Raw genomic sequence first — 20,755 nt, forward strand, 5'->3', positions numbered from 1 at the left:
ACCTTTCACTCAGGTGCACAGGGATAGTCACTCAGGTACACAGGGATAGATAGAGAAGAACCTTTCACTCAGGTACACAGGGATAGATAGCGAAGAACCTTTCACTCAGGTACACAGGGCTAGATAGAGAAGAACCTTTCACTCAGGTGCACAGGGGTAGATAGAGCAGAACCTTTCACTCTGGTACACAGGGGTAGATAGAGAAGAACCTTTCACTCAGTTGTACAGCGGTAGATAGAGAACAACCTTTCACTCAGGTACACAGGGGTAGAAAGAGAAGAACCTTTCACTCAGGTATACAGCGGTAGATAGAGAAGAACCTTTCACTCAGGTACACAGGGCTAGATGGAGAAGAACCTTTCACTCAGGTATACAGAGATAGATAGAGAAGAACCTTTCACTCAGGTACACAGGGGTAGATAGCGAATAACCTTTCGCTCAGGTACACAGGGGTAGATAGAGAAGAACCTTTCACTCAGGTGCACAGGGATAGATAGTCCCTCAGGTGCACAGGGATAGATAGAGAAGAACCTTTCACTCGGGTACAGAGGGCTAGATAGAGAAGAACCTTTCACTCAGGTACACAGGGGTAGATAGAGAAGAACCTTTCACTTTGGTACACAGGGGTAGATAGAAAAGAACCTTTCACTCAGGTACACAGGGACAGATAAAGAATAACCTTTCACTCAGGTACACAGGGATAGAGAATAACCTTTCACTCAGATACACAGGGATAGAGAAGAACCTTTCACTCAGGTACACAGGGGTAGATAGAGAAGAACCTTTCACTCAGGTGCACAGGGGTAGATAGAGAAGAACCTTTCACTCAGGTGCACAGGGATTGATGGTCACTCAGGTACACAGGGTAGATAGAAAAGAACCTTTCACTCAGGTACACAGGGATAGATAGAGAAGTAGATAGAGAAGAACATTTCACTCAGGTACACAGGGCTAGATAGAGAAGAACCTTTCACTCAGGTACACAGGGCTAGATAGAGAAGAACCTTTCACTCAGGTACACAGGGATAGATAGAGAAGTAGATAGAGAAGAACATTTCACTCAGGTACACAGGGCTAGATAGAGAAGAACCTTTCACTCAGGTACACAGTGGTAGATAGCGAAGAACCTTTCACTCAGGTACACAGGGGTAGATAGAGAAGAACATTTCACTCAGGTACACAGGGGTAGATAGAGAAGAACCTTTCACTCAGGTACACAGGGACAGATGGAGAATAACCTTTCATTCAGGTACACAGGGATAGAGAATCACCGTTCACTCAGATACACAGGGATAGAGAAGAACCTTTCACTCAGGTACACAGGGGTAGATAGAGAAGAACCTTTTACTCAGGTGCACAGGGATAGATAGAGAAGAACATTTCACCCAGGTACACAGGGGTAGATAGCGAAGAACCTTTCACTCAGGTACACAGGGGTAGGTAGAGAAGAACCTTTCACTCAGGTACACAGGGCTAGATAGAGAAGAACCTTTCACTCAGGTACACAGGGATAGATAGAGAAGTAGATAGAGAAGAACATTTCACTCAGGTACACAGGGCTAGATAGAGAAGAACCTTTCACTCAGGTACACAGGGTTAGATAGAGAAGAACCTTTCACTCAGGTACCCAGGGGTAGATGGAGAAGAACCTTTCACTCATGTACACAGGGATAGATAGAGAAGTAGATAGAGAAGAACATTTCACTCAGGTACACAGGGCTAGATAGAGAAGAACCTTTCACTCAGGTACACAGGGTTAGATAGAGAAGAACCTTTCACTCAGGTACACAGGGGTAGATGGAGAAGAACCTTTCACTCATGTACACAGGGATAGATAGAGAAGAACCTTTCACTCAGGTACACAGGGGTAGATGGAGAAGAACCTTTCATTCAGGTGCACAGGGATAGATAGTCACTCAGGTACACAGGGGTAGATGGAGAAGAACCTTTCACGCAGGTATACAGAGATAGATAGAGAAGAACCTTTCACTCAGGTACACAGGGGTAGATAGAAAAGAACCTTTCACTCAGGTGCACAGGGATAGTCACTCAGGTGCACAGGGATAGATAGAGAAGAACCTTTCACTCAGGTACACAGGGATAGATAGCGAAGAATCTTTCACTCAGGTACACAGGGCTAGATAGAGAAGAACCTTTCACTCAGGTGCACAGGGGTAGCTAGAGCAGAACCTTTCACTCTGGTACACAGGGGTAGATAGAGAAGAACCTTTCACTCAGGTGTACAGCGGTAGATAGAGAACAACCTTTCACTCAGGTACACAGGGGTAGTAAGAGAAGAACCTTTCACTCAGGTATACAGTGGTAGATAGAGAAGAACCTTTCACTCAGGTACACAGGGCTAGATGGAGAAGAACCTTTCACTCAGGTATACAGAGGTAGATAGAGAAGAACCTTTCACTCAGGTACACAGGGGTAGATAGCGAAGAACCTTTCGCTCAGGTACACAGGGGTAGATAGAGAAGAACCTTTCACTCAGGTGCACAGGGATAGATAGTCCCTCAGGTGCACAGGGATAGATAGAGAAGAACCTTTCACTCAGGTACACAGGGCTAGATAGAGAAGAACCTTTCACTCAGGTACACAGGGGTAGATCGAGAAGAACCTTCACTCAGGTACACAGGGGTAGATAGAGAAGAACCTTTCACTCAGGTGCACAGGGACAGATAGAGAAGAACCTTTCACTCAGGTGCACAGGGGTAGATAGAGAAGAACCTTTCACTCAGGTACACAGGGGTAGATGGAGAAGAACCTTTCACTCATGTACACAGGGATAGATTGAGAAGAACTTTTCACTCAGGTACACAGGGATAGATGGAGAAGAACCTTTCACTCGGGTACACAGGGGTAGATAGAGAAGAACCTTTCAATCAGGTACACCAGGGTAGATGGAGAAGAACCTTTCACTCAGGTACACAGGGGTAGACGGAAAAGAACCTTTCACTCAGGTACACAGTGGTAGATAGAGAAGAACCTTTCACTCAGGTACACAGGGATAGATAGAGAAGAAACTTTCACTCATGTACACAGGGATAGAGAATAACCTTTCACTCAGATACACAGGGATAGAGAAGAACCTTTCACTCAGGTACACAGCGGTAGATAGAGAAGAACCTTTCACTCAGGTGCACAGGGGTAGATAGAGAAGAACCTTTCACTCAGGTGCACAGGGATAGATAGTCACTCAGGTACACAGGGATAGATAGAGAAGAACCTTTAACTCAGGTACACATGGATAGATAGCGAAGAACCTTTCACTCAGGTACACAGGGCTAGATAGAGAAGAACCTTTCACTCAGGTGCACAGGGGTAGATAGAGAAGAACCTTTCACTCAGGTACACAGGGATAGATAGGGAAGAACCTTTCACTCAGGTACACAGGGGTAGTCTCTGCTAGTCTCACCATTAATGTCTCTCCCCTCTCTTCTCTCTGCTAGTCTCATCATTAATGTCTCACCATTAATGTATTTCGCTTCTCTTCTCTCTGCTAGTCTCACCATTAAAGTCTCTCCCCTCTCTTCTCTCTGCTAGTCTCACCATTAATGTCTCTCCCTCCTCTTCTTTCTGCTAGTCTCACCATTAATGTCTCTTGCTTCTCTTCTCCCTGATAGTCTCACCATTAATGTCTCTCCCCTCTCTTCTAGTCTCACCATTAATGTCTCACCATTAATGTCTCTCGCTTCTCTTCTCCCTGATAGTCTCACCATTAATGTCTCTCCCCTCTCTTCTAGTCTCACCATTAATGTCTCACCATTAATGTCTCTCGCTTCTCTTCTCCCTGATAGTCTCACCATTAATGTCTCTCCCCTCTGGTCTCGCCTTGAATGTCTCTCCCCTCTGGTGTCTCTTCTAGTCTCTCCATTAACGTCTCCCCTTCTCTCCCCGGTGCCCGCCCGGTGCCCTCCCGGTGCCCAGGAGTCGGTGAAGCCGGTGCTGAGGGCCGGGGACCCCCCCCGGGTCCGAGGGGTGCAGCAGGTGCTCTTCTGGTGCTCGGAGGTCTCCCTCCGGCTCCTGGCCCCCTTCATGCCCTTCCTGGCCGAGGAGCTCTGGCAGCGGCTGCCCCGCCGCGGCGATGCCCCCGCGCCCAGCATCTGCGTGGCACCCTACCCCTGCGGGCAGCAGCTGGTGAGTCTGGGGGTTCAGGGCCCGAGGGGTGGTATCAGGGAGGTCACCCCTGCGGAAGCTCATTCACTGTGTTCCCTCCTCGCAGGCTCACTGGCGCCAGCCTCGGGTGGAGAGCGACCTCCTCTTCGTGCAGGACGTGGTGCGTGCCATCCGTGCCCTCAGGGTGGGGTACCAGCTGAGCCGGGCGCGCCCCGAGGGTGAGTGCAGCAGGGCGCCCCGAGGGTGAGTGAGTGCACGAAGCGGGGGGGATTAATGCCCCCACGCCAGGACCCTTCACTGTGTACCGCAGACTGGCAGCGGTGATGCCAACCTTCACACTCCTGGGAGGCGTCTGGCCCTGGTTGGTGCTTCCCGCCGCCCGATTTATTACAGTTTACATTCTTCATCTGGACAGAGTTGTGTTTACTACATCCACAGCTGCTGGAACTGTTTATTTTCTTCACACCCGCCAGGTTTACACCCACCTCGTGGTCAGACAGTGCTTTGGGAATCTGTGATTTGTTTGCAGACATTTCTAGCTTGTAAAGCAGTATTACCCATAGAGAGTGGCCCTGTGACCTCTAGTGTGAGGCTAAAGAGGTGTGATAGAACAGTCCCGCTATCAGTGTGGTGGGAGGGGGTCATTGAGGGTGATGTGTTGGTGGGCATGGTGCCAGGCAGGTCAGCGGGTGAAGCATCATCTCATGGCTGAAGGTCAGGAAGCATACACTTGCCCAGGTGGTACATGTGCCAGAGGAAGGGGGCTCCCTGTGTACCCGGGTATCTTAGCTCAGGTGGGCTCCGCTGGGGCACGGGGTCCAGGTAGCCTCTGAGAGGGAAGCGCCCTCTTGCCCCCTGGCTTTTGCTGCTCGGTGCACCCTCAGGTTTGCACACACGTGTAGGCAGCGGAATGCCCCCGGGCGCAGGTGCCCATCGATGGCAGCGCTGATGTCTTTCACTCTGTGCCCCCCAGTGACCGTGATCTGCCCCGAGGAGGGCATGGCCAGGATCCTGCAGGAGTACCAGGAGCCGCTGCAGACCCTCTCCCTCTCCGGGACCCTCAGGGTTCTCCCGCTGGCCGGAGAGAGGACCCCCGCCCGCTGCGCTGTTGGGGTCGTCAATGAGCAGTGTCGGGTCTACCTGAGCCTGCAGGTGAGTGCACGCGCACCCCCTGGTGACGAGCCACGGGGGGCGGGGGGGTGGGGGGGTGCAGATGGAGGGGCTGGGAGGGGGCTGGGAGGGGTGCAGATGGAGAGGCTGGGAGGGCTGGGAGGGGTGCAGATGGAGGGGCTGGGAGGGGTGCAGATGGAGGGGCTGGGAGGGGTGCAGATGGAGGGGCTGGGAGGGGTGCAGATGGAGGGGCTGGGAGGGGTGCAGATGGAGGGGCTGGGAGGGGTGCAGATGGAGGGGCTGGGAGGGGTGCAGATGGAGGGGCTGGGAGGGGTGCAGATGGAGGGGCTGGGAGGGGTGCAGATGGAGGGGCTGGGATGGGAGGGGTGCAGATGGAGGGGCTGGGATGGGAGAGGTGCAGATGGAGGGGCTAGGAGGGGTGCAGATGGAGGGGCTGGGAGGGGTGCAGATGGAGGGGCTGGGAGGGGTGCAGATGGAGGGGCTGGGAGGGGTGCAGATGGAGGGGCTGGGAGGGGTGCAGATGGAGGGGCTAGGAGGGGTGCAGATGGAGGGGCTGGGAGGGGTGCAGATGGAGGGGCTGGGAGGGGTGCAGATGGAGGGGCTGGGAGGGGTGCAGATGGAGGGGCTAGGAGGGGTGCAGATGGAGGGGCTGGGAGGGGTGCAGATGGAGGGGCTGGGAGGGGTGCAGATGGAGGGGCTGGGATGGGAGGGGTGCAGATGGAGGGGCTGGGATGGGAGAGGTGCAGATGGAGGGGCTAGGAGGGGTGCAGATGGAGGGGCTGGGAGGGGTGCAGATGGAGGGGCTGGGAGGGGTGCAGATGGAGGGGCTGGGAGGGGTGCAGATGGAGGGGCTGGGAGGGGTGCAGATGGAGGGGCTGGGAGGGTGCAGATGGAGGGGCTGGGAGGGGTGCAGATGGAGGGGCTGGGAGGGGTGCAGATGGAGGGGCTGGGAGGGGTGCAGATGGAGGGGCTGGGATGGGAGGGGTGCAGATGGAGGGGCTGGGATGGGAGGAGTGTAGATGGAGGGGCTGGGAGGGTGCAGATGGAGGAGCTGGGAGGGGTGCAGATGGAGGGGTTAAGAGGTGGAACATTTGGTGACGAGCCACGGGAGGAGGTGCAGATGGAAGGGCTGGGAGGGGTGCAGCTGGGAGGGGTGCAGATGGAGGGGCTGGGAGGGGTGCAGATGGAGGGGCTGGGATGGGAGGGGTGCAGATGGAGGGGCTGGAATGGGAGGAGTGCAGATGGAGGGGCTGGGATGGGAGGGGTGCAGATGGAGGGGCGAGAGGGATGGAGGGCTGGGAGGGGTGCAGATGGAGGTTCTGGGAGGAGTGCAGATGGAGGAGATGGGAGGGGTGCAGATGGAGGGGCTAGGAGGGGTGCAGATGGAGGGGCTGGGAGGGGTGCAGATGGAGGGGCTGGGAGGGGTGCAGATGGAGGGGCTGGGAGGGGTGCAGATGGAGGGGCTAGGAGGGGTGCAGATGGAGGGGCTGGGAGGGTGCAGATGGAGGGGCTGGGATGGGAGGGGTGCAGATGGAGGGGCTAGGAGGGGTGCAGATGGAGGGGCTGGGAGGGATGGAGGGGCTGGGAGGGGTGCAGATGGAGGGGCTGGGAGGGCTGGGAGGGGTGCAGATGGAGGGGCTGGGAGGGGTGCAGATGGAGGGGCAGGGAGGGTGCAGATGGAGGGGCTGGGAGGGGTGCAGATGGAGGGGCTGGGAGGGGTGCAGATGGAGGGGCTGGGAGGGGTGCAGATGGAGGGGCTGGGAGGGCTGGGAGGGGTGCAGATGGAGGGGCTGGGAGGGGTGCAGATGGAGGGGCAGGGAGGGTGCAGATGGAGGGGCTGGGAGGGTGCAGATGGAGGGGCTGGGAGGGTGCAGATGGAGGGGCTGGGAGGGGTGCAGATTGAGGGGCTAAGAGGTGGAACATTTGGTGACGAGCCACGGGAGGAGGTGCAGATGGAGGGGCTGGGAGGGGTGCAGCTGGGAGGGGTGCAGATGGAGGGGCTGGGAGGGGTGCAGATGGAGGGGATGGGAGGGGTGCAGATGGAGGGGCTGGGATGGGAGGGGTGCAGATGGAGGGGCTGGGATGGGTGGAGTGCAGATGGAGGGGCTGGGAGGGTGCAGATGGAGGGGCGGGAGGGATGGAGGGCTGGGAGGGGTGCAGATGGAGGGTCTGGGAGGAGTGCAGATGGAGGAGATGGGAGGGGTGCAGATGGAGGGGCCAGGAGGGGTGCAGATGGAGGGGCTGGGAGGGATGGAGGGGCTGGGAGGGGTGCAGATGGAGGGGCTGGGAGGGGTGCAGATGGAGGGGCTGGGATGGGAGGGGTGCAGATGGAGGGGCTAGGAGGGGTGCAGATGGAGAGGCTGGGAGGGTGCAGATGGAGGGGCTGGGATGGGAGGGGTGCAGATGGAGGGGCTAGGAGGGGTGCAGATGGAGGGGCTGGGAGGGGTGCAGATGGAGGGGCTGGGAGGGCTTGAGGGGTGCAGATGGAGGGGCTGGGAGGGTGCAGATGGAGGGGCTGGGAGGGGTGCACATGGAGGGGCTAAGAGGTGGAACATTTGGTGACGAGCCACGGGAGGAGGTGCAGATGAAGGGGCTGGGAGGGGTGCAGCTGGGAGGGGTGCAGATGGAGGGGCTGGGATGGGAGGGGTGCAGATGGAGGGGCTGGGATGGGAGGGGTGCAGATGGAGGGGCTGGGAGGGTGCAGATGGAGGGGCGGGAGGGATGGAGGGCTGGGAGGGGTGCAGATGGAGGGCCTGGGAGGGGTGCAGATGGAGGAGCTGGGATGGGAGGGGTGCAGATGGAGGGGCTGGGAGGGATGGAGGGGCTGGGAGGGGTGCAGATGGAGGGGCTGGGAGGGTGCAGATGGAGGGGCTGGGATGGGAGGGGTGCAGATGGAGGGGCTAGGAGGGGTGCAGATGGAGGGGCTGGGAGGGGTGCAGATGGAGGGGCTGGGAGGGCTGGGAGGGGTGCAGATGGAGGGGCTGGGAGGGGTGCAGATGGAGGGGCTGGGAGGGGTGCAGATGGAGGGGCTGGGAGGGTGCAGATGGAGGGGCTGGGAGGGGTGCAGATGGAGGGGCTAAGAGGTGGAACATTTGGTGACGAGCCACGGGAGGAGGTGCAGATGGAGGGGCTGGGAGGGGTGCAGATGGAGGGGCTGGGAGGGGTGCAGATGGAGGGGCTGGGATGGGAGGGGTGCAGATGGAGGAGCTGGGATGGGAGGGGTGCAGATGGAGGGGCTAGGAGGGGTGCAGATGGAGGGGCGGGAGGGATGGAGGGCTGGGAGGGGTGCAGATGGAGGGTCTGGGAGGGGTGCAGATGGAGGAGCTGGGATGGGAGGGGTGCATATGGAGGGGCTAGGAGGGGTGCAGATGGAGGGGCGGGAGGGATGGAGGGCTGGGAGGGGTGCAGATGGAGGGTCTGGGAGGGGTGCAGATGGAGGAGCTGGGATGGGAGGGGTGCAGATGGAGGGGCTGGGAGGGGTGCAGATGGAGGGGCTGGGAGGGGTGCAGATTGAGGGGCTGGGAGGGGTGCAGATGGAGGGGCTGGGAGGGGTGCAGATGGAGGGGCTGGGAGGGGTGCAGATGGAGGGGCTGGGAGGGGTGCAGATGGAGGGGCTGGGAGGGGTGCAGATGGAGGGGCTGGGATGGGAGGGGTGCAGATGGAGGGGCTGGGATGGGAGAGGTGCAGATGGAGGGGCTAGGAGGGGTGCAGATGGAGGGGCTGGGAGGGGTGCAGATGGAGGGGCTGGGAGGGGTGCAGATGGAGGGGCTGGGAGGGGTGCAGATGGAGGGGCTAGGAGGGGTGCAGATGGAGGGGCTGGGAGGGGTGCAGATGGAGGGGCTGGGAGGGTTGCAGATGGAGGGGCTGGGAGGGGTGCAGATGGAGGGGCTAGGAGGGGTGCAGATGGAGGGGCTGGGAGGGGTGCAGATGGAGGGGCTGGGAGGGGTGCAGATGGAGGGGCTGGGATGGGAGGGGTGCAGATGGAGGGGCTGGGATGGGAGAGGTGCAGATGGAGGGGCTAGGAGGGGTGCAGATGGAGGGGCTGAGAGGGGTGCAGATGGAGGGGCTGGGAGGGGTGCAGATGGAGGGGCTGGGAGGGGTGCAGATGGAGGGGCTGGGAGGGGTGCAGATGGAGGGGCTGGGAGGGTGCAGATGGAGGGGCTGGGAGGGGTGCAGATGGAGGGGCTGGGAGGGGTGCAGATGGAGGGGCTGGGAGGGGTGCAGATGGAGGGGCTGGGATGGGAGGGGTGCAGATGGAGGGGCTGGGATGGGAGGAGTGTAGATGGAGGGGCTGGGAGGGTGCAGATGGAGGAGCTGGGAGGGGTGCAGATGGAGGGGCTAAGAGGTGGAACATTTGGTGACGAGCCACGGGAGGAGGTGCAGATGGAAGGGCTGGGAGGGGTGCAGCTGGGAGGAGTGCAGATGGAGGGGCTGGGAGGGGTGCAGATGGAGGGGCTGGGATGGGAGGGGTGCAGATGGAGGGGCTGGAATGGGAGGAGTGCAGATGGAGGGGCTGGGATGGGAGGGGTGCAGATGGAGGGGCGAGAGGGATGGAGGGCTGGGAGGGGTGCAGATGGACGTTCTGGGAGGAGTGCAGATGGAGGAGATGGGAGGGGTGCAGATGGAGGGGCTAGGAGGGGTGCAGATGGAGGGGCTGGGAGGGGTGCAGATGGAGGGGCTGGGAGGGGTGCAGATGGAGGGGCTGGGAGGGGTGCAGATGGAGGGGCTGGGAGGGGTGCAGATGGAGGGGCTAGGAGGGGTGCAGATGGAGGGGCTGGGAGGGTGCAGATGGAGGGGCTGGGATGGGAGGGGTGCAGATGGAGGGGCTAGGAGGGGTGCAGATGGAGGGGCTGGGAGGGATGGAGGGGCTGGGAGGGGTGCAGATGGAGGGGCTGGGAGGGCTGGGAGGGGTGCAGATGGAGGGGCTGGGAGGGGTGCAGATGGAGGGGCAGGGAGGGTGCAGATGGAGGGGCTGGGAGGGGTGCAGATGGAGGGGCTGGGAGGGGTGCAGATGGAGGGGCTGGGAGGGGTGCAGATGGAGGGGCTGGGAGGGCTGGGAGGGGTGCAGATGGAGGGGCTGGGAGGGGTGCAGATGGAGGGGCAGGGAGGGTGCAGATGGAGGGGCTGGGAGGGTGCAGATGGAGGGGCTGGGAGGGTGCAGATGGAGGGGCTGGGAGGGGTGCAGATTGAGGGGCTAAGAGGTGGAACATTTGGTGACGAGCCACGGGAGGAGGTGCAGATGGAGGGGCTGGGAGGGGTGCAGCTGGGAGGGGTGCAGATGGAGGGGCTGGGAGGGGTGCAGATGGAGGGGATGGGAGGGGTGCAGATGGAGGGGCTGGGATGGGAGGGGTGCAGATGGAGGGGCTGGGATGGGTGGAGTGCAGATGGAGGGGCTGGGAGGGTGCAGATGGAGGGGCGGGAGGGATGGAGGGCTGGGAGGGGTGCAGATGGAGGGTCTGGGAGGAGTGCAGATGGAGGAGATGGGAGGGGTGCAGATGGAGGGGCCAGGAGGGGTGCAGATGGAGGGGCTGGGAGGGATGGAGGGGCTGGGAGGGGTGCAGATGGAGGGGCTGGGAGGGGTGCAGATGGAGGGGCTGGGATGGGAGGGGTGCAGATGGAGGGGCTAGGAGGGGTGCAGATGGAGGGGCTGGGAGGGTGCAGATGGAGGGGCTGGGATGGGAGGGGTGCAGATGGAGGGGCTAGGAGGGGTGCAGATGGAGGGGCTGGGAGGGGTGCAGATGGAGGGGCTGGGAGGGCTTGAGGGGTGCAGATGGAGGGGCTGGGAGGGTGCAGATGGAGGGGCTGGGAGGGGTGCACATGGAGGGGCTAAGAGGTGGAACATTTGGTGACGAGCCACGGGAGGAGGTGCAGATGAAGGGGCTGGGAGGGGTGCAGCTGGGAGGGGTGCAGATGGAGGGGCTGGGATGGGAGGGGTGCAGATGGAGGGGCTGGGATGGGAGGGGTGCAGATGGAGGGGCTGGGAGGGTGCAGATGGAGGGGCGGGAGGGATGGAGGGCTGGGAGGGGTGCAGATGGAGGGCCTGGGAGGGGTGCAGATGGAGGAGCTGGGATGGGAGGGGTGCAGATGGAGGGGCTGGGAGGGATGGAGGGGCTGGGAGGGGTGCAGATGGAGGGGCTGGGAGGGTGCAGATGGAGGGGCTGGGATGGGAGGGGTGCAGATGGAGGGGCTAGGAGGGGTGCAGATGGAGGGGCTGGGAGGGGTGCAGATGGAGGGGCTGGGAGGGCTGGGAGGGGTGCAGATGGAGGGGCTGGGAGGGGTGCAGATGGAGGGGCTGGGAGGGGTGCAGATGGAGGGGCTGGGAGGGTGCAGATGGAGGGGCTGGGAGGGGTGCAGATGGAGGGGCTAAGAGGTGGAACATTTGGTGACGAGCCACGGGAGGAGGTGCAGATGGAGGGGCTGGGAGGGGTGCAGATGGAGGGGCTGGGAGGGGTGCAGATGGAGGGGCTGGGATGGGAGGGGTGCAGATGGAGGAGCTGGGATGGGAGGGGTGCAGATGGAGGGGCTAGGAGGGGTGCAGATGGAGGGGCGGGAGGGATGGAGGGCTGGGAGGGGTGCAGATGGAGGGTCTGGGAGGGGTGCAGATGGAGGAGCTGGGATGGGAGGGGTGCATATGGAGGGGCTAGGAGGGGTGCAGATGGAGGGGCGGGAGGGATGGAGGGCTGGGAGGGGTGCAGATGGAGGGTCTGGGAGGGGTGCAGATGGAGGAGCTGGGATGGGAGGGGTGCAGATGGAGGGGCTAGGAGGGGTGCAGATGGAGGGGCTGGGAGGGATGGAGGGGCTGGGAGGGGTGCAGATGGAGGGGCTGGGAGGGGTGCAGATGGAGGGGCTGGGAGGGGTGCAGATGGAGGGGATGGGAGGGGTGCAGATGGAGGGGCTAGGAGGGGTGCAGATGGAGGGGCTGGGAGGGATGGAGGGGCTGGGAGGGGTGCAGATGGAGGGGCTGGGAGGGCTGGGAGGGGTGCAGATGGAGGGGCTGGGAGGGGTGCAGATGGAGGGGCTGGGAGGGGTGCAGATGGAGGGGCAGGGAGGGTGCAGATGGAGGGGCTGGGAGGGTGCAGATGGAGGGGCTGGGAGGGGTGCAGATGGAGGGGCTAAGAGGTGGAACATTTGGTGACGAGCCACGGGAGGAGGTGCAGATGGAGGGGCTGGGAGTGGTGCAGCTGGGAGGGGTGCAGATGGAGGGGCTGGGAGGGGTGCAGATGGAGGGGCTGGGATGGGAGTGGTGCAGATGGAGGGGCTGGGAGGGTGCAGATGGAGGGGCTGGGAGGGTGCAGATGGAGGGGCTGGGAGGGGTGCAGATGGAGGGGCTAAGAGGTGGAACATTTGGTGACGAGCCACGGGAGGAGGTGCAGATGGAGGGGCTGGGAGGGGTGCAGCTGGGAGGGGTGCAGATGGAGGGGCTGGGAGGGGTGCAGATGGAGGGGCTGGGATTGGAGGGGCTGGGATGGGAGGGGTGCAGATGGAGGGGCTGGGAGGGTGCAGATGGAGGGGCTGGGATGGGAGGGGTGCAGATGGAGGGGCTGGGAGGGGTGCAGATGGAGGGGCAGGGAGGGGTGCAGATGGAGGGGCTGGGAGGGTGCAGATGGAGGGGCTGGGAGGGGTGCAGATGGATGGGCTGGGAGGGTGCAGATGGAGGGGCTGGGAGGGTGCAGATGGAGGAGCTGGGAGGGGTGCAGATGGAGGAGCTGGGAGGGGTGCAGATGGAGGGGCTAAGAGGTGGAACATTTGGTGACGAGCCACGGGAGGAGGTGCAGATGGAGGGGCTGGGAGGGGTGCAGCTGGGAGGGGTGCAGATGGAGGGGCTGGGAGGGGTGCAGATGGAGGGGCTGGGATGGGAGGGGTGCAGATGGAGGGGCTGGGAGGGGTGCAGATGGAGGGGCTGGGAGGGGTGCAGATGGAGGGGCTGGGAGGGGCTGGGAGAGGTGCAGATGGAGGGGCTGGGAGGGGTGCAGATGGAGGGGCTGGGATGGGAGTTGTGCAGATGGAGGGGCGGGAGGGATAGAGGGCTGGGAGGGGTGCAGATGGAGGGTCTGGGAGGGGTGCAGATGGAGGAGCTGGGATGGGAGGGGTGCAGATGGAGGGGCTAGGAGGGGTGCAGATGGAGGGGCTGGGAGGGATGGAGGGGCTGGGAGTGGTGCAGATGGAGGGGCTGGGAGGGATGGAGGGGCTGGGAGGGGTGCAGATGGAGGGGCTGGGAGGGTGCAGATGGAGGGGCTGGGATGGGAGGGGTGCAGATGGAGGGGCTAGGAGGGGTGCAGATGGAGGGGCTGGGAGCGATGGAGGGGCTGGGAGGGGTGCAGATGGAGGGGCTGGGAGGGGTGCAGATGAAGGGACTGGGAGGGTGCAGATGGAGGGGCTGGGAGGGGTGCAGATGGAGGAGCTGGGAGGGGTGCAGATGGAGGGGCTGGGAGGGTGCAGATGGAGGGGCTGGGATGGGACGGGTGCAGATGGAGGGGCTAGGAGGGGTGCAGATGGAGGGGCTGGGAGGGATGGAGGGGCTGTGAGGGGTGCAGACGGAGGGGCTGGGAGGGGTCCAGATGGAGGGGCTGGGACGGGTGCAGATGGATGGGCTGGGAGGGGGGGGTGCAGATGGAGGGGCTGGGAGGGTGCAGATGGAGGGTCTGGGAGGGGGGCTGGGAGGGTGCTGATGGAGGGGCGGGAGGGATGGAGGGCTGGGAGGGGTGCAGATGGAGGGTCTGGGAGGAGTGCAGATGGAGGAGATGGGAGGGGTGCAGATGGAGGGGCTGGGAGGGCTGGGAGGGGTGCAGATGGAGGGGCAGGGAGGGTGCAGATGGAGGGGCTGGGAGGGGTGCAGATGGAGGGGCGGGAGGGATGGAGGGCTGGGAGGGGTTCAGATGGAGGGTCTGGGAAGGGTGCAGATGGAGGAGCTGGGATGGGAGGGGTGCAGATGGAGGGGCTAGGAGGGGTGCAGATGGAGGGGCTGGGAGGGATGGAGGGGCTGGGAGGGGTGCAGATGGAGGGGCTGGGAGGGATGGAGGGGCTGGGAGGGGAGCAGATGGAGGGGCTGGGAGAGTGCAGATGGAGGGGCTGGGAGAGTGCAGATGGAGGGGCTGGGATGGGAGGGGTGCAGATGGAGGGGTGCAGATGGAGGGGCTGGGAGGGGTCCAGATGGAGGGGCTGGGAGGGGTCCAGATGGAGGGGCTGGGACGGGTGCAGATGGAGGGGCTGGGAGGGGGGGTGCAGATGGAGGGGCTGGGAGGGTGCAGATGGAGGGTCTGGGAGGGGGGCTGGGAGGGTGCAGATGGAGGGGCTGGGAGGGGGTGCAGATGGAGGGGCTGGGAGGGTGCAGATGGAGTATCTGGGAAGGGGGCTGGGAGGGTGCAGATGGAGGGGCTGGGAGGGGGGTGCAGATGGAGGGGCTGGGAGGGTGCAGATGGAGGGGCTGGGAGGGGTGCAGATGGAGGGGCTGGGAGGGGTGCAGATGGAGGGTCTGGGAGGGATGGAGGGGCTGGGAGGGGTGCAGATGGAGGGTCTGGGAGGGGTGCAGATGGAGGGGCTGGGAGGGTGCAGATGGATGGGCTGGGAGGGGGGTGCAGATGGAGGGGCTGGGAGGGGTGCAGACGGAGGGGCTGGGAGGGGTGCAGATGGAGGGGCTGGGAGGTGAACATGAGGCTGCTGGGGTCTGTTGTGAGTGAAACAATCCACAGACCAGAGATTGTACGACCTACATCCAAAGCAGATGAGCCCGCAACCCCTGGGACTAAAGTCTCCAAAGCCAGGCAGACACTGCCGTAACTGAAGACACGGCCACAAGAGGTAAACTCACTCATTTCAAACATAAACATCCTCGAGACAGCATTTAAAAGGAACTACTAGACAGCGAGCCGCTGTATGAGAATGCTCTCACGAGCGCAGTGTACGTCGCAGAGGACACAAGATGTCATAAGGATCTGCACGATTCATGAAATATAAGTCCTTGAACTTGATAGGCATACCCACATAACGCTTTTCACCAACCCAAGTGGAGAACTCTTGTAGAGTTTGAGTTTGATCAAGTGCCTCATTATTATGCGCTACCAAAGATGACATTATTTCAACTACCGAAGAATTCACTAGATCAGACGTGTGTACAGAATCACTGGTGCTATCATTGCCTGTTTGTTTATCCTCTATGGATCCATAGCCTGACAAGGAGTCAGCATCCTTGGCTGCTAAAGTGTTCCTTGCTTGAACACTTGAGACTTTGATAAGATCCCTTTTACTCCACCAACCTTTATTCTTTAACAATACTGAACCCTTTGGAACTTTCTGAACTTGTGTAGGAGAGGAAAACTTAGAATGACCTTTCTTTACTCTGGAAGGAATCTTGACTAGTACCTAATTACCAATCATAAATTCAACATCCTTAACTTTGTGTTTTCTAATAAATAGTCCCGCCGAACGAATGTGCTTGTTCTGCACTGTAGTCTCAAGTTCAGAGAGATCTTCTAACCTGTTCCTGTTGAACTTCCTCATCCAATCTGGGCAAACAGAACACCTAGGAAATCTCTTACGTAAAAGAAGAAACGAGCAAACCCCGGTGGTACTATGAGGAGTAATGAAATATGACCATATTTTCTGTTGTAAGAAGGATTTGACTTCCAAACCACTTGCTAAAGCCGTTTGTACTCCTTCTTTGAGAAACCTGTTCTTGCGTTCCACCAAGCCATTTGCAGAAGGAGAAGATAGGTCCACTCTAATATGTGTGATTTGGTGTTTCTCAATAAATTCCTTCATTTTATGTTGTACAAAATGTGTGCCATTGTCAATAACTATCTCCTTATGTGCTCCTGGAATTGACAAATATTTGTTACAGAATGTAAAATAGATTCAGTGTCGGGGTGGATGTAAAACCAACCTGTACCCATTTAGGGAAGAATCCACCAGAAGCACATGTACCTTTTTGATATTGGAAGTGTTTCAAAAGGTCCAGCAAAACCTAATGCTACTTTTGTCCAAGCTTCCGCTGGCACTGGAGCATTGTAAAGAGGAGTATTAATTGGCTTCCAATGCTTATCGGAAATTATGCATGTAGTACATTCATCAACACATTTAGCCACCTGAGATTCCAACCCTGGCCACCAATAACATTGCTTCAGAGTTTTGCATGTGCTGCCAACTCCTAAATGTCCCTTATGTGCCTCTTAATAAAGATTTTTTCTTCAAGAAACCGGAGGAATGCAACGATCATCTTGCAATAATACACCATCTACTAAAGCTATCTCATCAGATAGCTGCACATATGGACACAAATCTCTCTTGGCCAGCCTTTCTCCTAAAACGTTTTAACTTCTACTGACATTTGATCTTCCTGTGTTGCTGTAGTCCAATCCTTAAATGATAAGGAACTTTCCTCTGAGCCTTCCCAATCTGCTTCATGGGTGACAGACAGCCTGGACAGTTAGCACCAACATTCCTCCCACCTGGAATATACTTAAGAATAAAATCAGACTTCTGCAATTTGGATAGTAGCCACACTAAACGAGAAGATGCTCTTCCAGATCCATTACCATTCAGAAGGTGAAGTAAAGGCTTGTGATCAGTAAAAATATCAAATCTTGCACCCCCAATAAAGTTTGTAAATCCTTCTACTGCCCGTGAACATGCTAATGCCTCTCGCTGAATGGGGCTGTAATGCGATTCAGCACTAGCGAGACATCCTGAAGCAAAGGCAACAGTGTCGGGACAGAACAGCTCCTAATCCTACCTGACTTGCATCTACAGTGACAACACATTTATTTCAGCAACAAAAGGTGACGACAATGGTGTAGACACAATCATATTCTTCAGCGTTGCAAACGTATCATTCGTGTCCTTAGACCAAAGGTATTTTGTCCCTTTTTTAAGTACATTTCTTAGTGGGTGTGCAATGTAAGCATAACCGTTCACAAACCTTGAGTTATTTTCACTTAAACCCAAAAAGTATCTAAGTGTATCCTTATCTCTGGGAGGTGCTGCATCCTGAATAGCTTTAATAAGAGAACATTTTGGATAAATACCTTCAGGACTAATGGAATGCCCCAAGTAATCAAAGTTTTGTACATTAAATGTGCACTTATCAGTGTGAAGGGTGATACCACATTCCCTAAATCTGTCAAATACCAAAGCTAGAATATTGTTATGTACAGATAGCGTATCAGCAAGTACTAGAACATTATCTTGAAAAGCCTGCGCCCCCAAAATACCATCCAATACATAGCCATCAACCTCTGAAAAACACCAGCTGCAGAAGCTAACACAAACGGTAACCTAGCAAATTTAAAAGATACAAAAGGAGAGACAAATGTGGTTACATCCTGTGAAATGTCATAAAGAGGAATTTGATGATAAGCAGATTTGTGGTCTAACAACGAAAAATACCTTGCAGTACCAATATTTGCTACCTCCCTTATATTGTATCATCCCAGTTATCTTGCCCTCCTTTATACGGTGTTATCATCCTGCTCTAATGCGTTCCTTATATGGTGTTATCATCCCTGGCTCTCATGCCCTCCTTATATGGTGTTATCATCCCAGTTCTCATGCCTTCCTCATATGGTGTTATCCTGCTCTCATGCCTTCCTTATATGGTGTTATCCTGCTCTCATGCCTTCCTTATATGGTGTTATCATCCCTGCTCTCATGCCCTCCTTATATGGTGTTATCATCCCAGTTCTCATGCCTTCCTCATATGGTGTTATCCTGCTCTCATGCCTTCCTTATATGGTGTTATCCTGCTCTCATGCCTTCCTTATATGGTGTTATCATCCCAGTTCTCATGCCTTCCTCATATGGTGTTATCCTGCTCTCATGCCCTCCTTATATGGTGTTATCCTGCTCTCATGCCTTCCTTATATGGTGTTATCATCCCAGTTCTCATGCCTTCCTCATATGGTGTTATCCTGCTCTCATGCCTTCCTTATATGGTGTTATCATCCCAGCTCTCATGCCTTCCTTATATGGTGTTATCATCCCAGTTCTCATGCCTTCCTTATATGGTGTTATCATCCCAGTTCTCATGCCTTCCTCACATGCCTTCCTCATATGGTGTTATCCTGCTCTCATGCCTTCCTTATATGGTGTTATCATCCCAGCTCTCATGCCTTCCTCATATGGTGTTATCCTGCTCTCATGCCTTCCTTATATGGTGTTATCATCCCAGCTCTCATGCCTTACTTATATGGTATAAGCCCTGCTTCCTTGTGTTGCTTGTGCCCCAGACACTTTGTTAGATGTGATGTGCCTGCATCATCTGCTGTACTCCAGCTGACTGTTAGACAGCCACCTAAGTTTTATCTTTGGTTCCTTCAGGGGCTGGTGGACCCTCAGCAGGAGCTCCTCAGACTCGCTCCTCGTCAGCAGAAGCTGGAGCGGCAGCTGTGGGAGCTGAGGGCGCGGATGGAGGCCGAAGGTTACAGTGAGAAGCACCCTCAGAGTGTCCAGGACGAGCACCGGCGGAAGGTTTGTGAAGCATCAAAGTGATTCCGGTCACCGTCAAGGAGACCTAATGTCTCCCCCCATCTTTTCCTACACGCCCTCCTGCTGGTCCAGTGTCTTACCTCACACTCTAATCACTGCACCTCAATCCTGACCATATTAACCTGTGATATACCTCTACCATGGCCACACACAGCTGGTGGTGTACCTCCCTGCTGTGATACCTCCTGCTGCAGTTGTGAGGCCAGACACAGCTGTTGAAGAGCCTCAGCCCACACAGAGCTGGTGATGGACCTCAGCCTTACAGAGCCTTCCGATAAAACGCTGTGGTCCATTGTATGTGGCCTCCACCATGGCCACACACAGCTGGTGGTGTACCTCCCGGCTGTAATACCTCCTGCTGCAGTTGTGAGGCCAGACACAGCTGTTGAAGAGCCTCAGCCCACACGGAGCTGGTGATGCACCTCAGCCTTACAGATCCTTCTGATAAAACGCTGTGGTCCACTGTATGTGGCCTCTACCATGGCCACACACAGCTGGTGGTGTACCTCCCTGCTGTAACACCACCTGCTGCAGTTGTGAGGCCCAGACACAGCTGTTGAAGAGCCTCAGCCCACACAGAGCTCAGCCTTACAGAGCCTTCTGATAAAACGCTGTGGGCCACCGTGTCCCTGCCCGGCATCACTTATGCTGCTCCACTGCTGGGTTGAGGCACCTCTGCCGCTGACTCATTCTCTTTACTGTTCCTTTCCAGATCATCGCCCTGGAGACAGAAGCTGCTCGTCTGGCAGAGGTGGCCCAGAGTTTCCAGAGGCTGTTGTCGGAAGGAGAGGAGACTGGAGTGTAGAGGACACTTGTTGCCGCCTTTCTGCATCAGCACAGACGGCCAGATGAGCGGCCCCTCAGGAGTCTGAAGCTGCAACGCTCTGTGATGGGGATCACAGCCAGATCTGGGTGGTTGGACACCATAAATGGACGCTCAGATCTGCCACACAGCAGAAGATTTTACGCTGACATCAGTGGCCTTCCCTGGGCCGAGCAGGACAACGGCTATAAAGTGAATGTAAAGGAAGCGGACGACCCTGGGCACCTGTCGAGCCAAGGACCTCCTCTCTCGAGTGAGATGTCTCCACCAAAGAGCCACCCACCTCCGTGTGGCTTGGAAGGTGGGGGTGGGCACTAATGGTGAAAGAGGCCTTTTGTGCAAGGGTGGAGGTGGTGTGTGGATGCCTGAGCAGCTGTCCATGCACAGCAAGGGTGCTTCTTTGCTTCACTGACTTGAACACCCGGCAGCTAAGCTGATTGTTTGAGAGAGGCAAACATTTCAGACTCTGTACTGCTAATGGAGGCTATTTTCTGCCGGCATCCTCTGTTGGACGCAGGGGAGGCTCGACGTTTGGGATTACAGGGACTTGGGAAGGTGAGGATGTGAGAACAAGGAGTACAAGCTAAGAACATGCATGAAATGATGTGAGTGAATAGGGATTTGACAGAAGCAACATTCACAGTCAGTCAGAAAATCTTTAATTGGCAATTGCCATAAAAGTACATAGAAATTCACATAACTTAATTTTTTTTAAAATAATTAAAAGGATAAGCAAAGTATCCATTCAAGGAACAGTTTGACAAGATAACTTGAAACAAAACAAGATTGAACTGCCAAAACAACCTAGGCTTATCTGTTTCGACTAGTGTTTCCAGGGATAAAAGAAAATTATAATAAAAACAAATTTACTACCCTTCAGAACTATGTACGTTCATGTCAATTCTTATAATACAAATCATTATCTAAAATTATAAAAACAAATAAAATATTATTTAAAAATATTAAAATTACCCAGAATATAATAACAGCCCTTCACTTAGTGAAAAATTGCAAATGCATTTCAGAACATATCTAATTGCGTAATAGGCTTATTATAGAGCGGTATCAAGAGATTAATACTGTTTCCTAATAGCGACAGCAGATCTCATAAAGTTTAATCCATAATAACAGATTTGAGTTTCTGACAGTTTTGGGACATATATCGGAGCATCCCTGTAATGTGTAAGCTTTGATTTACGA

At 57.1% G+C, this 20,755-nt stretch overlaps 1 protein-coding gene across 1 annotated transcript in view; it reads left to right on the forward strand.

Moving 5' to 3' along the window:
• The window catches only part of LOC138301827 (valine--tRNA ligase, mitochondrial-like), a 33,100-nt gene extending 12,663 nt beyond the window's left edge, over window positions 1-20,437 (forward strand). Inside the window, exons 4-8 of the mRNA XM_069242324.1 lie at window positions 3,934-4,143; window positions 4,229-4,340; window positions 5,096-5,274; window positions 18,565-18,714; window positions 19,445-20,437. Of these exons, the coding sequence (XP_069098425.1) occupies window positions 3,934-4,143; window positions 4,229-4,340; window positions 5,096-5,274; window positions 18,565-18,714; window positions 19,445-19,537 (744 nt within the window). The 3' untranslated portion in view covers window positions 19,538-20,437. The remainder of the gene's footprint in view (window positions 1-3,933; window positions 4,144-4,228; window positions 4,341-5,095; window positions 5,275-18,564; window positions 18,715-19,444) is intronic.
• The last annotated feature ends 318 nt before the right edge of the window (window positions 20,438-20,755 follow it).

The sequence above is a fragment of the Pleurodeles waltl genome, chromosome 6, assembly GCF_031143425.1.
Source record: "Pleurodeles waltl isolate 20211129_DDA chromosome 6, aPleWal1.hap1.20221129, whole genome shotgun sequence".
Lineage (NCBI taxonomy): Eukaryota > Metazoa > Chordata > Amphibia > Caudata > Salamandridae > Pleurodeles > Pleurodeles waltl.